Consider the following 14,406-nt stretch of genomic DNA (forward strand, 5'->3'; position numbering starts at 1 on the left):
GAAAACATATGAAAAACACTCTTTGACATAAACCACAGCAAGATCTTCTTTGACCCACCTCCTAGACTAATGAAAATAAAACCAAAAATAAACAAATGGGACCTAATGAAGCTTAAAAGCTTTTGCACAGCAAAGGATACCATAAACAAGATGAAAGGACAACCCTCAGAATGGGAGAAAATACTTGCAAATGAAGCAACTGACAAAGGATTAATCTCCAAAATATACAAACAGCTCATGGAGCTCAATATCAAAAAAACAAACAACCCAATTAAAAAATGGGCAGAAGACCTAAATAGACATTTCACCAAAGAAGACATACAGATGGCCAAGAGGCACATGAAAAGATGCTCAATGTCACTAATTATTAGAGAAATGCAAATCAAAATTGCAATGAGGTATCACCTGACACCGGTCAGAATGGCCATCATCAAAAAATCTACAAACAAAAAATGCTGGAGAGGGTTTGGTGGAAAGGGAACCCTCTTGCACTGTTGGTGGGAATGTAAATTTATTCAGTCAGTAGGGAGAACAGTATGGTCGTTCATTAAAAAACTAAAAATAGAACTACCATATGACCCAGCAATCCCGCTGCTGGACATATACCCTGAGAAAACCATAATTCAAAAAGAGACATGTACCACAGTGTTCATTGCAGCACTATTTACAATAGCCAGGACGTGGAAGCAACCTAAATGGCCATCGAAACGTTTCGGTATATGTGATGTAGCACATATATACAATGGAATATTAGCCATAAAAAGAAACGAAATTGAGTTATTTATAGTGAGGTGGGTGGACCTAGAGTCTGTCATACAGAGTGAAGTAAGTCAGAAAGAGAGAAACAAATACTGTATGCTAACACACATATATGGAATCTAAAAAAAATGGTACTGATAAACCTAGTGGCAAGGCAGGAATAAAGATGTAAACATAGAGAATGGACTTGAGGACATGTGGGGTGTTGGTGGGAGGTGGAAGCTGGGGCGAAGTGAGAGTAGCATCTGACATATATACACTACCAAATGTAAAATAGGTAGCTAGTGGGAAGCAGTCGCATAACACAGGGAGATCAGCTCTGTGCTTTGTGACCACCTAGAGGGGTGGGATAGGGAGGGTGGGAGGGAGGCTCAAGAGGGAGGGAATATGGGGGTATATGTATGTATATGGCTGATTCACTTTGTTGTACAACAGAAACTAACACAGCATTGTGAAGCAATTATACTCCAATAAAGATGTATAAAAAAAAAAAGAAAAAAAAGAAAATGTTTGCAAACTTGAAAAAATATATATAATTATAGAGCTAGTTATGAAAGATTCTCTAAGTTGCTATGAAGGTGGCTAATCTTTTTAATTAGCAGAGGAATAAGGGTAGGGAACACGCCTATTGTGTCTGCTGCTGTGTATCTAGCAGCCATCAGAGTACCTGGCCAAAATAGGTGCTCAATAAATACTCATGGAATGAATGCTAAGAGATTGTATGGATTTTTGAATCAGAGAGATTTGGTTTGAATCATAGCTCTGTACTGGAATCGTAATAATCTCTGTCTCCAAAGGTTATTAAGAAGATTGAAAGAGGTAACACATGAAAAATATCCTTAGTGCTGTTCATACTTTTGCCAATTTCATAACATTACATGTTACAGTCAAATAGTATTCCAAATGACCAGATTAATAAACTGCTGCATGTTTTCTACCTATATGTAGAGAGACTGTACGTGTAGTAAAATCCTACTCAATAAATCCTTGGCTGATATACCATTAGAGCAGCTAAACTGTTCAGGAAAAGTATTTCCTACTTCAAGGTTTTTTAGAGAAGTCTGTATTGCTCATTTAGTTTTTCTGCACATGGCTTTCAGTTGCCTTTTTAGCTAGTGACCCTGGATTTTAACTAATGAACTCCAGCTGTTCTTATTTTGCCTTTCAGCCCTTCTCATTTAACCTCCTGTCTCCCTGGTCTCACATCCTTAAAGTTCTTACAGGAAAAATGGGACAGTGCCAAAGTTTTCAAATGAGGCCTCATGTCTTCTTGAGGGGAGAGGGCTCCTCTATGAAGGGCTCCCAGCTTTTACACTGGTGGAAAAAGAAACATCCATTGTTGGAAACTGGATGCCTAACAACCTCCAATGTGTCAAAAAAATCCTTTTGTGGTTTTTCATATTAAACAAGCAAAGCATTCAGTAAGGTAAGTCCATAAAACAAACCAAGAAAGTCCACAGTTGAATACTAAATGTAATTGCAAACACCTGTGATGGAGAGGCAATTCCTCGGTAAATATGCAATAAAAGAAACATTTCGCACACAGAGCAATACACATCCAGCTTTTCTGAACCATGCTAAGAACCATCTGTTAGCAAAACCGGCAAACGTTTTCACTGTTAAAGTCAAATGTCATCCCGAAAAAGTTGGCTGTGGGCAAAATCTGAGCGAGGCAGGCCTGAAGCAACGGGCAAGCTCAGCTCACAAAGGAAACACCATGAGAACAGGGTGAACCTGGGCCTAGAGACCCTCCCCTTATGCTGGTGACCTGGGGATGTCTATTATGCTCAGAAATACTCTTTAGCCTATCCACACATCTCTTTCTAAATCTGATCATCCTTTCAGGGGGACCACTAATACATACATCAGTAAGTACAGCTTCCATTATATTAAACACTTAAGGCCACACTTTCCTCCAGAATGCACCTGATCCTACCAGGCTGAATCCCCGCCTAACCTGATAGCCATTTGGCCCTTCTGCTGAAATTCAAAATGATGTATTTCCCAGGGGCTCTGGAAGACTTTTGAAAATGGCATCAAATTCAGTTATAAACTCATTTTCTGAATTCCTTTTTCCATGCCTATTTGCATGACCCATCCTCCAAGCTCAGTTCAAAATCTATTGACTCTATTAGCCACATTGAGACTGAGTTGTTCTCATCTCAGTTTACAAGGTCTTTGTTACCTCCATCATAACACTGGTTGCAACTTGAATCATCTGCTCTGTTACAACTGAAAAGATAGAGAGCAAAGATCAGGCTTTTTCTTCTCATTCTTCACAACACCCAGCAGCATGCTTTGCATATAGGATGTGCTCCATAAAGAAGGGAAGATGAAGTAGTTAAAAGGGAAGAAAGAAAGACCAGGGAGAAGCCATTTCTCTGGGTTTTTGATGAAATGAATAGCAATCCTGTCATCATTTTATTTCAAATGGCTTATGTCTAAAGGTTAATAAATTGCATTTTAATGATTTATTTTCACTATACTGGCTTCTTGATTTTTAAATTATAAATTGTTAGTTATCTTGATAGTGAACAAGACATCACTAAGGGAAAGTAACAAAAATGGAATAATAATAATAGCCAACATTTCTTGAACTCTGAAGATAAACTCTGTGACTAGTGTTTTATATGTATATTCTCATTTAAGCCTCATAACAACTCAATGAAATAGGTACTATTATCCTCTTTCTGCAATAAACTGAGTCTTAAATAGGAAAAGTAATCTACCCACAGTCACACCACTAGTAATTGGTATATCTAAGATTCAAGCTCAAGTCTATCTGATGCCACCAGACTTCTCACCCACTTGCTCTACTGTCCAGGGTTCAGAGAAAATACAGGCATAACACTAAAAACACACGTTTTCCCAAGGAGTTTTTCAAATGCTATCTCAACAACTTATTTTCAGGCAAACTGTTTACTGAGAATTTGTGTGAATATATTATTTACTTTCTCTTTTGTATGGCTTTTTCTAGGGTTATATAGATACAGCCTTAGCACTTAGCATGGGACCAAACTCGCAGAAGATATTTAGTAAATACTCACTGAGTTCATAGTTTGGATCAACTAATATAATAGTTTTGAATTCTAATTTCCTCAGGAATAAGTAATAAAATGATTTGGAAAACCGGTGTGAAGAATAAAATTGCAATTATAACATTACTTCTATAAATATAAAAAGCTAGATGCTAAATGGATAGGCTCAATGCATTTTTATCAAATCAAAAACTTAAAATATCTCTTGGGTCCACTCTACTGTTCTTACCTTCCCGGATGGCTGTAAATGGGACTCCTTCCTCTGCATTCATGCTGATGACTTTTAAAGCCACTAGTTGTCCATTTATCCTAGAAGAGTCGGGGGAAAGGGCACACATTTGTTGACCTGGCCCATAGCAGCAATTTATACTAAGGATGGTTTAACAAAAGTAGCTTTCCTTCAAAATTTATTCCAGTATATGAAATGTACAATTTTCTCAGAATAAAAAAGTTTTAAAAGTCATATGTATATATCAAGCCATCGTTTTCTCTTTACCCAAGTGATATATATTTATTACAGAAAATATGGAGACTATGGGAAAGCACAGAAAAAAATAACCCAACAAAGCCATCTTCATATTTTGATATATATTGTTTCTTTTATTTCCCTTTGTGCACTTATTTGAGCCATTCTTATTTTTCATCTGAATTATTGTAATCACCTCCTAACAGTCTTTCTGCTTATATGTTTGTACCCCTACCCTCTACTTCCAACAGTAGCCCAGGGCATCTTTTTTAAAGTGAAAGTCAAAACAAGTCACTTCTGTGCTCAAAACCCACCGTCATCTCCACATTTCATTCTGAATAAAAGCCAGATTCTTACAATTGCCTCCTAGGTGCTACCTGACCTGCCCAGTCCCACCATTCTCTCTCTCTTCATCTCTTACTCTCCCCTTATTCATTGTTCTGTTTGCTGATGTAAGCTAAATGCCAGAGAACAGAGAAGATTTTAATGTAAGTATAACTATATTGTTTTTAATACAGTGGGATTCACATCGTATTATTAGGAACCTGTTTTTCCTCCATTTAACTTTTTCTGTTAGTCATTCTTGTATTATTTGACATTTAATAGTAACATTTCATCATATAAATATGTACAATGTATTTTGCCAATTCCAAATATTTTAACATTGTTTCTAACTTTTGGCTATTATAAAAATACCTGGATGATCACATTTGTTCATATTTGTAGATAAATCTTTTCATACAGCCTCTGTTATTTTCTTAGGGTCGTGGTGGAATTGCTAAATCAAAGAGTATGCAGTGTACAAATTTTTATTGTTTTGAACACATGTTCCCAAATTGTGCCGCAGAGTGATCACACCACTAACTGGTCATGAGCCTGGCCATTCTAGCACCCCCTCGCCAACAGCGGGCAGCATTGTTTGTTTTTCGTTGTTGTTGTTGCTGTAAGATTTCATATTTTAGAACAGTTTTAGATTTACAGAAAAGTTGAGAAGATAGTACGGAAAATTCTCATATACCTCACATCCAGTTTCCTCTGTTGTTAACATCTTATATCAGTATGATACATTTGTTAAAATTAATGAGCCAACATTGATACATTATTATTAGCCAAAGCCCTTAGTTTATTAGGAATTCCTTAGGTTTTTTTTTTTTTTTTGCAGTAAAATTGTATTGCTTGTTGTGGGTTGCATTGTAAATTGGTAAAATTTGGGGGAATGCAACATGATCATATGTGTGAAAAACCATAAAACTACCACACTCAGGAATTTTTCTCAATAGTTACTTAGCAAAGATTTTAATAATTCCAAATGCATGAAAGATATCATTCACTGTGTTAGTTACAATAGAAAAAAATAGAAATAGCTGAAATATTCAACATTAGAGAAAAAACTGATTTGATACATTTACATATTGCAATATGATTACCAGGATTTCTTTAGTTTTTACCTGATGTCCCTTTTCTATTCCAGGATCTCTTCTAGGACACCACATTGCATTTAGTTGTCATGTCTCTTTAGGCTCCTCTTGGCTGTGACAGTTTCCCAGACATTCCTTGTTTTTGATGACATTAAAGGTTCCGAGGAGTACTGGTCAAGTATTTTGTAGGATACCTCTCTATTGCAATTTTTCGGATGTTTTTCTTATGATTAGACCACAGTTATGGGTTTTGGTTTCATCACATCATATTAAAGGTACATACTGTCATCAAAATTTATGGCTTTTGATGTGGTCTTAATCACCTGGCTCAGGTAATACTTGTCAGGTTTCTTCACTGTAAAGTTATTCTCCCCCCACCCCTTTCCATACTGAACTTTGGGAGAACGTCACTATGAGTAGCCCACACTTAAGCACTGGAAAGTTACACTCCACCACCTTGAGGGTGGGTTATCTGCATAAATTTTCTGGAAATTTGTCTCTTCTCTCCCATTTATTAACTGAACCACTTATTTACAGCGCTATGGACTCATAGTCACTTTATACTTTGGGTTACAACCCAATAAATACTATTTTATTTATTTTGTTGCTCAAATTTTTCCACCTTTGCTCTTTGGGAGCTTTTTCAGTTGGCTCCTAGGTATCTTTGACATATCCCCATAAATGTGGGGCTTCTTTTTGGCGGGCATGTTTTTATCTTCATTTTTTGGCCTATTTAATAGGTAAAAAGGATTATCACATTTTAATTTCTATTCCTTTAAATAACTGTGGAACTGAATTTTCATAAGGTTATTGGTCTTTTCTGTTCTTTTTTGGTTTACCTGTTTGCCCATTTTTTATTGAAATATTTTGCATATACTTTTCACCAATTTCTTTTGTTTGCCTTATCATGTCTTTGAAATTTTAAACTTAAAAATTTTTATGATGCTCAGTATTTTCCAAAATGTTTTACCCAGAACATAGCTCTGTGAAATTCTCCCTATCCCCTACCCTAAATTTTTCTGTTCAAATATGTTTAGAAAATGCTTTATACTTTAAAATTTTTCTTCATCTTTTTTAGAGAGTCATGGTATACATCAACATTTTAAAGATGCTGAGAGCACCTATAATAAAGGATCACATTTTATTTTGTCCTAGGGTTACCCGTGTCAAATGGACAATGGTAATGGTTTCAGTGAAACTTCTATTAAGGTGTCTCAGAATTGGGGGGGGTCCCTAGAATGTACTTGGATAGATGGGGCACCACGGACATGTCCAATCTTCCCTTACAGGTTCTGACTTAAGTGTTACATATAGACAGACCTTTCCAGTCCAAAAGTTACATAGACTTCCCCTGTTTATTCTTCTAGCTCTTGTATGTTTCCTTTTTCATTTAACTCTTTAATCCACTGGGAATTTATATTGTATATTTACCTTTTCCAAATTGCTAACAATCGTCCCAACTCCATTTATTGGACTGCTTATTTATTTAATTATTTTCCCTGCTGATTCGACATGCCACCATGATTGTATATTAGATGTTACTAATACTTGGATTTGTGACTGTTCTAGACTTTTACAAATCATATTTCTTCAATCTGTCTTATGCTTGTGCTACACTATTTTAATTATTGTAGCTTTTGAACATATTTAGAATACATTAAAACTCTAAATTACAGAATCATTGACATCTTTGTACTACTAGATATTCTAATCCAAATATCCTTACAAGGGTCCCTGAAATGATCTACGAGACCCTATATAAGGCCCTACTGCATCTGCACCTCCTCCCTGTCCTCACATCCTTCCATTCTCCCAGTCCAGTGCCAGGCCTGCTCCTGCCTCAGGGATTTGCTACTTGCTGTTCCCTCTGCCTGAAGCTCTCTTCCACTATACACTCACACAGCTCACGCCTCACCTTTGTCAGTCTCTGTTCAAGTGTTTCTTTCTCAGTGAGGCCTCCTCTCTCACTATTTAAAATAGTAATTCACCACCCCACTCTGGCAGTCCCTATTCCTCTTCCCTGTTTTATTCTTTTCCAAAGCGTTTTTACTCTTTGACAAACTCAGTCAAAGAGTTCATTTGTTTATTGCCTCTCTCACCCCCACTAGAACATACACTCCATAAGAGCAGGGATTTTTGTCTCTTTTGTTTTCCAATGAGTCCCTATTGGCTAAAATAGTGCCTGGCACAGAATAGGTGCTTCATAAATATGAGTAGAATGAATGAATGCCTTTCTGGCTGGCTTTTTCTTCAAGTCTTTTATGTCCCTTACTAAATCTTTATATAAATCCTGCCCTTTTTTTTTTTTTTTTTAAGTTTTTGGCTGCGTTGGGTCTTCGCTGCTGCGCGTGGGCTTTCTCCAGTTGCGTTGAGCGGGGGCCACTCTTAGCTGCAGTGCATGGGCTTCTCATTGCGATGGCTTCTCTTGTTGCGGAGCACGGGCTCTAGGCGCGTGTGCTTCAGTAGTTGTGGCACACGGGCTCAGTGGCCGTGGTTCGCGTGCTCCAGAGCGCAGGCTCAGCAGCTGTGGCACACAAACTTACTTGCTCCACGGCATGTGGGATCTTCCCGGACCAGGGATCGAACCCGTGTCTCCTGCATTGGCAGGTGGATTCCCAACTACTGCGCCACCAGGGAAGTCCCAATCCTGCCCATTTTTGACTGTAATGATTTTTTTGTTGTTGCTTTTTGAGAATAATTTCCCCTACAATATTTTCTATTAAATGGTTATTGCTAATACATAAGACAACTTTTGATAAGTATATTTTGATTTTGTAACTGATCACCTTATTGTTCTATCTCACTACTTCTAATAGTTTCTTAGATGATTCTCTTGGGTTTTTTTAGGTAGACAATTCTATAATCCACAAAAATTATTTTCAGTCTTTTTCTCCTCGTTGCATTGGCTAGAATGCTTATGATAATCTTTAACAATAGAGAATAGTGGGCAGTCTTGCCCTACCTCTAACTTAATGGTGATGTCTCTAGTATTTAACAAAGAAAAAGTATGTAGGCTATTGATTTGAAATTATTCTACAACATAATGAGTAATTATCATTCTAATCCTATTTTGCTCAGAGTTTTAAAAACTAGAAATTGATGTTGAATTTATCAAATGCCTTTTTGACATCTATCTCTATATGTTTTAAAATTATAAATGTAATGCTTTTGTGGTAAGGAATAAAGTGAAAAGTTTGAGTGACCTTTCTCCATTCCAGTTTCAACCACTATAAGTAGCTGCTTTTAATAATCCCTTGTATATTTTTCCAGATTCCTCTAGGAACATACAAATTTATACCTGAACAGTGCTTTTTTTCTAAATGAGATCATATATTGTTCTGTATCTTGCTTGTTTCTCATAAAATATTGGGCATCTTTTCATACATCTTATACTCTAGATGGTTGCATACTATTTCATTATATAGTGATAATTTAGCCAGTCCTCCATTAACGGATATTTGTAACCAGGTTTTTACTTTTTCTATTATAAATCTTGCTGCAATTAATACACTGTTACATATATCTCTGTGCACTTGGACAGGGTATATATTTGTAATGTATTTTTCATTCTATTACTAGGCTGAATCCCTTGAAGGAAATCTTTTATATTCTTAGTACCTAAGATAGTTTATGGAAGTGAATTAAATCCTGTTTCTACATAATATATTTAAAATGGTATCTCCTCCAAAATCCTCCTTAACAAGTAAAAATTATAACACAAGTCCTAAGATAAATAATAGTCTTGTAGTATTTATATTAAATTTTTAAAATTAACATTTAACTACTTTGAGCCATTATTTTTCTCCATTGGAGCACCATAAATTAAAGAAATCAGACCTTCTGACTATCCCACCTTGACTAAAAGCTGTGGAGTTCGTGAATCTTTCAAATACGTTTAACAAAGTTTTTATTAGCCAAAATGGGCACTTGCTTTCTGGATTAACAATCTTTTTATTCTCCAGCCATTTTGTGTAGTTTGCAAGTGTAGAATACCCAGGATTAATCATTCTTTGCGTACTATGTCATACTTTGTAGAAACCAACTTCAGTTTCTTCTACAAAGGCCAAGTGGAAGAAGGAAGGAGAAAACTCAAGGCCGCCATTGCAAACCTCTGTCATTGTGTTTTGGGCTGAATGGCGGGGGATATGAAAATATCTGTAGAGACACCTTATCAACTGTACTTCCCACCAGGTGAAGAGCAGTAATTGTTCTTTGGGTCACTAGTTGAGAAAGTTTAATTTGAATTGAATCAAAAAAAGGAAAAGCTGATAAATTAGTGGGCTGATTTTAACTGGGGCAGGGGAAGTTTGTTTTCTTTCAAGCCTACTTCAATAATCATGTCTTTCCCTATTGACTGTGGGGTCTTGCATAGGTCCTGAACTTCTGTCCTGTGTCAGCTGGCTTCATAATGTCAAATCCTGGGGGTGAGATCCTCATCTCTAGTCTCTCCCAGCTAATGAGTCACTCACCGGCTAATCCCCTTGTAAACTGTAGCGTAAGAACCTTCACCCAGCTTCTCCAAGTTCAAGTAAGATGAGGCTGCCCCAAAGGGGAGGCTCTCCCTCTGCATAAGGGGAATGAGGAGGAGTGAGAGGGGGGGAAAGAAAAGAGCATTTTTTTAGTGTTGCCTTTTTTTTCCCCCAGAGAAATTAGACAGCATTGCAGAATGTACTTGGGAAGGTCTGCTCAGTAATTGCCCTGGAAATAAGGCCCAGCCTCTCTAGACAAGCACACGTGAAATTCTTGATCAACATCAGCTGCTCACTCACCCACTGAAAACCCTGACTCAGATCCTCTTCCTGAAAAGAATCGCTGTTACTCCGTGGCCTTTTACTCTTGAACTTCCGGGCACGGACAGCCTGAAGTCCCCTGGGGTGAAATGAAGTCATGGAACATGATGCTTCTTTTAGGTCTGTTAGCTAGAGAAAAAGGAAAGTGCAGGAATAAAATTTATGCAAAGTCAAGACTCAACGGCTAGCATAAACCACTTTTTCTTTATTTGCCTGATGTTAACTCTTCAAATGTTTTCCAAGCGTCCTACACGCCCAAAAGGCACCTTTCCTGAACATCAGTTCCTTAAAAAAAATAAATAAATAAAATAATGATATCAACTGCTGAAACACAGCATTTTCTCTTCACCTAAAAATATATCTTTAAACACTTAGGTTAACCTAAATTTCTTTGATGGTTTCAAATTTTTCTCTGTTAAACCTAGACTTTTTTTTTTTTTTTCCATGTCCCCTTAATTTCTCTTCTTAGGGGAAAAATTTTCTAGTATAACATTGCTAATAAACATGAACTAATTACTGAAATTTTTAATCCGTAGGGTACCGATACTGCAGCTTGCTTTTTGAGGTTCAGCTCTCTAATTTAGTACTTCAGCTATTTCAAGAGAACAACTTTCTCGACTTCAAGTCAAGTGAGTTTCATGCAGCCCAAAGCATAGGATTATTTTTCCCTTTTGGCTTAAAAGAAAAGCTCCAAATTTGATAACAACAGTCACAAATTCTCTGTGACTTTAATAGAATTTTCTTTTTATTGCTTTAGACCTAGCGCAGGAAAACCAGGCCCTGCTACAGAAAGGGAGCCTCTGAACTCCTCGGTTTATGGATGGAGGCGGATGCTGTTCCCGGAACACAAGTACCTTGATCGCAGCCTCCATCATCACCGGAGCGCTCCTCTGATGGCTGTGTGCATCGCCTCCCTCCCAACAGCAACGGCAGCTGCATCCAGGCTGCAGAGTCTTTGCACACAGCTCTTGACCCATAATCTTCCAGGTTCAAGGAGAAAGCCCGGCACTTGAACCTCTCTCCCTCTGCCTCTCCTGTCCTTGTTCACTCCCTTTTTGCCAGAGGTCAGCAATGCTGGAGCCTTCATATGACTCACATGAGGGCTCTGCTTGGAGCAGCCTCATGACTTCAGCAGTTTTTTCTTCATCAGTGCAAGAAACTACACATCAGAGAGGCGGCCGCCTGCATTCATATGTGCACAACTGAAACCAGGACAGCTAGTATTGGAAAGAATAAAATTTGGCACAATTAAAGTTCTTATTCCAGTCACAAGTTAGTGCTACTGGTATACACAGTTTTTATGAATTTACATTGCTTATCCATATTATTGATAATATTTATTAGGCTTTCCTGGTGCTAAAGCGGATATGTTGAGGAGTATTTTCTCCCTGCCCTTCATCTGAAAGTATTTTGTTTTTAAGACTTCAAAATAAATTTGCAACCTAGCCAACTTTTAGTAGTCAAAGAAACCACAGAACCCTAAAACAGGAAGAAAGCTGAAGATATCTACTCCATCTCTTTGCCTTTGAGCAATAGTGTAACTAAGAGTCCCAAGGGGTACTCATTCATTGACCAATTCAAAAACTATCTAGTGAGCACCTGTGTTGTTCTTAACAGGTAACAATGTTACACAATGGTGGAGAGAAGTTTGCATGAAATAGCTCCTTCTCTCCCTCTCTCCTCCCCTCTCCCTGCCTCCTTCCTTCCACATAAATGTAATTAACGTTTACTATATTAATACCATGACATGTCAAGGAACTACCTCAAGCTAGTTTGCAGTCTTTGAACAGAACTTTTCTCTCTCATAGACTCCTAAGGTCACTGTCACTATAATGTGCTAATTAGAGTGAGACGGAAAATAAGACACATAAACACACACACACACAATCATTAAGGAAAAAATAAGTCACGTCTATTATCACAACAATATTTATATATATTTGATATCTGAACCTTACAAGAAAAGCCTTTCAGATAATTTAATTATGAGCGTATATGAAGTTTCATTTCAAAATTGCCACAAGAGACCTAAAACAAGTCAATTCAAAGATTCATTCCAATTAGAGACATTTAGTAAATGCAACAGCAACAACAAACAGACTAGTTACACTAATACAGAAAAAGAATTTTTTGTTAAACGATTAAACTTTTGCCTGATAATCAACAGAGAGAGAGAAGCTAGTTTCTCAAAATGTTTAATTCCATTAGAATTGAACATAATTTGATTATAATACATTTTATCAGAAATGCTGATTTCTTCCTAAAAGATTGTGAATTTTGTTATACAAAAGTTATATCTCAGACCAGGTTTGAGACAGTTATTCTTTATCACCCTCTAATTATTGTAAGTTTCAGAATTTTTAAAAGATTAGCATTTTTATTAGCCTAGGGGTAATTGACCTAAGTCTCAAGTTGCTAAAATAGAATAATTTGATTTTTTTAAAGTTTAAAACGGTATGTTTAGATACTAGAATGGGCTACTGAGGGAAATTGTGAAATACCCTTAAGAATTTTCAAAAATAAAATAATTTATGGTCTTGTTTAAAGTCAAGGAAAAATATTAGATGACAAGATATTTTCTAGCTCTATGTGATAAACAATTTTTGTTACCAAAGATTTCTGAATAAGGACAGAAGACTTCGATGATTTCATTTTGAACTGTGAATCGGACCCAGTTCATGTGCCACTCCAGGTTGGCCGGACCTACTTCAGGGCCTGGTTGGCTTCTTAGTGGGAGAAACCCACTATGCTGTCTTGAAGCATGGCCACTCTTACTCATAGACCAAAGATCCCTCACACCAGAAGCTGACAAGAAGAGACCCCTGTGTCTGGCCACCAGTCTGAATGGACCAACAGAGGCTCTGGCTTCTCTAGCAACTACCTGCAAGGGCCAGGTGACACAATCGAGGAATGCAGGAAGTCCCATGGAAGGACTTCCACTATGAAACCAGCGATGTTTGCTGTGGAGCTGAAGCCAGCTCAGAAACATGCTCCATTTATGCCCTCCTTTCTTCCCTCCGTTACTTCCCTTTCCCTCTCACTTCTACTTCCCTGGGATTGCAATGACCCCTCCCCCTCAAAATGAAGTGTTTGCATGTAAGCTTTTGCTTGAGGTTCTGTTTCCAGGGAATCTGTGTTGACAAATGAGAGCCATTTTTTTTTAATTAGCAGTAAAATTATAGGTTATTAATAATTTCAGGCTAGATTCTCCCACCCTACAATTATGGAGTCTTTTTTCCTTTCTCAATTGGTGTGTATTCAAACAGCTATGTTTAGTTGAGAGTTTGCACTTTCTCTAATCTTGCATTCTGTCTTTATTTGGTTTAGCCAGATTATTAGGAATTTTGGTCTAATTATAACCTTTCTAGAATATGTAGATTATCATAAACATTCAACAGATATTAACATGAGAAATAATGTGAAGTCTGTGTCAGAAACATTAAAAATAATCCACATACATCCAATGGAGTGCAGCTGTAAAAAAAATAAACTCTATATAATGACATGCAGTGATCATCAAAATATACTTTTAAGTGAAAAACAGACAAAGATGTCACAAAAAAAGAAAATTACAGACTAATACCACTGATGAACATAGACGCAGAAATCCTCAATAAAATTCTAGCAAACAGAATCCAACAACACATTAAAAGGATCATACACCATGATCAAGTGGGATTTATCCCAGGAATGCAAAGATTCTTCAACATACACAAATTGATCAATGTGATACACCATATTAACAAATTGAAGAATAAAACAATATGATCATCTCAATAGATGCAGAAAAAGCTTTTGACAAAATTCAACACCCATTTATGATAAAAAAAACTCTCCAGAAAGTGGGCACAGAGGGAACCTACCTCAACATAATAAAGGCCATATATGACAAACCCACAGAAAACATCATTCTCAATGGTGAAAAACTGAAAGCA

At 37.0% G+C, this 14,406-nt stretch overlaps 1 protein-coding gene across 2 annotated transcripts in view; it reads right to left on the bottom strand.

Moving 5' to 3' along the window:
- Positions 1 to 11,448, bottom strand: part of CDK15 (cyclin dependent kinase 15) — an 89,489-nt gene extending 78,041 nt beyond the window's left edge. For both annotated transcript variants that reach the window (XM_068543825.1, XM_068543824.1), the window contains exons 1-4: positions 11,326 to 11,448; positions 10,451 to 10,600; positions 10,151 to 10,245; positions 4,027 to 4,106 (exon numbers count right to left, since the gene is read on the bottom strand). In XM_068543825.1, the coding sequence (XP_068399926.1) occupies positions 4,027 to 4,106; positions 10,151 to 10,245; positions 10,451 to 10,600; positions 11,326 to 11,448 (448 nt within the window). The remainder of the gene's footprint in view (positions 1 to 4,026; positions 4,107 to 10,150; positions 10,246 to 10,450; positions 10,601 to 11,325) is intronic.
- Between the last annotated feature and the right edge of the window lie 2,958 nt (positions 11,449 to 14,406).

This window comes from Eschrichtius robustus, chromosome 5 (assembly GCF_028021215.1).
Source record: "Eschrichtius robustus isolate mEscRob2 chromosome 5, mEscRob2.pri, whole genome shotgun sequence".
Classification (NCBI taxonomy): Eukaryota; Metazoa; Chordata; class Mammalia; order Artiodactyla; family Eschrichtiidae; genus Eschrichtius; species Eschrichtius robustus.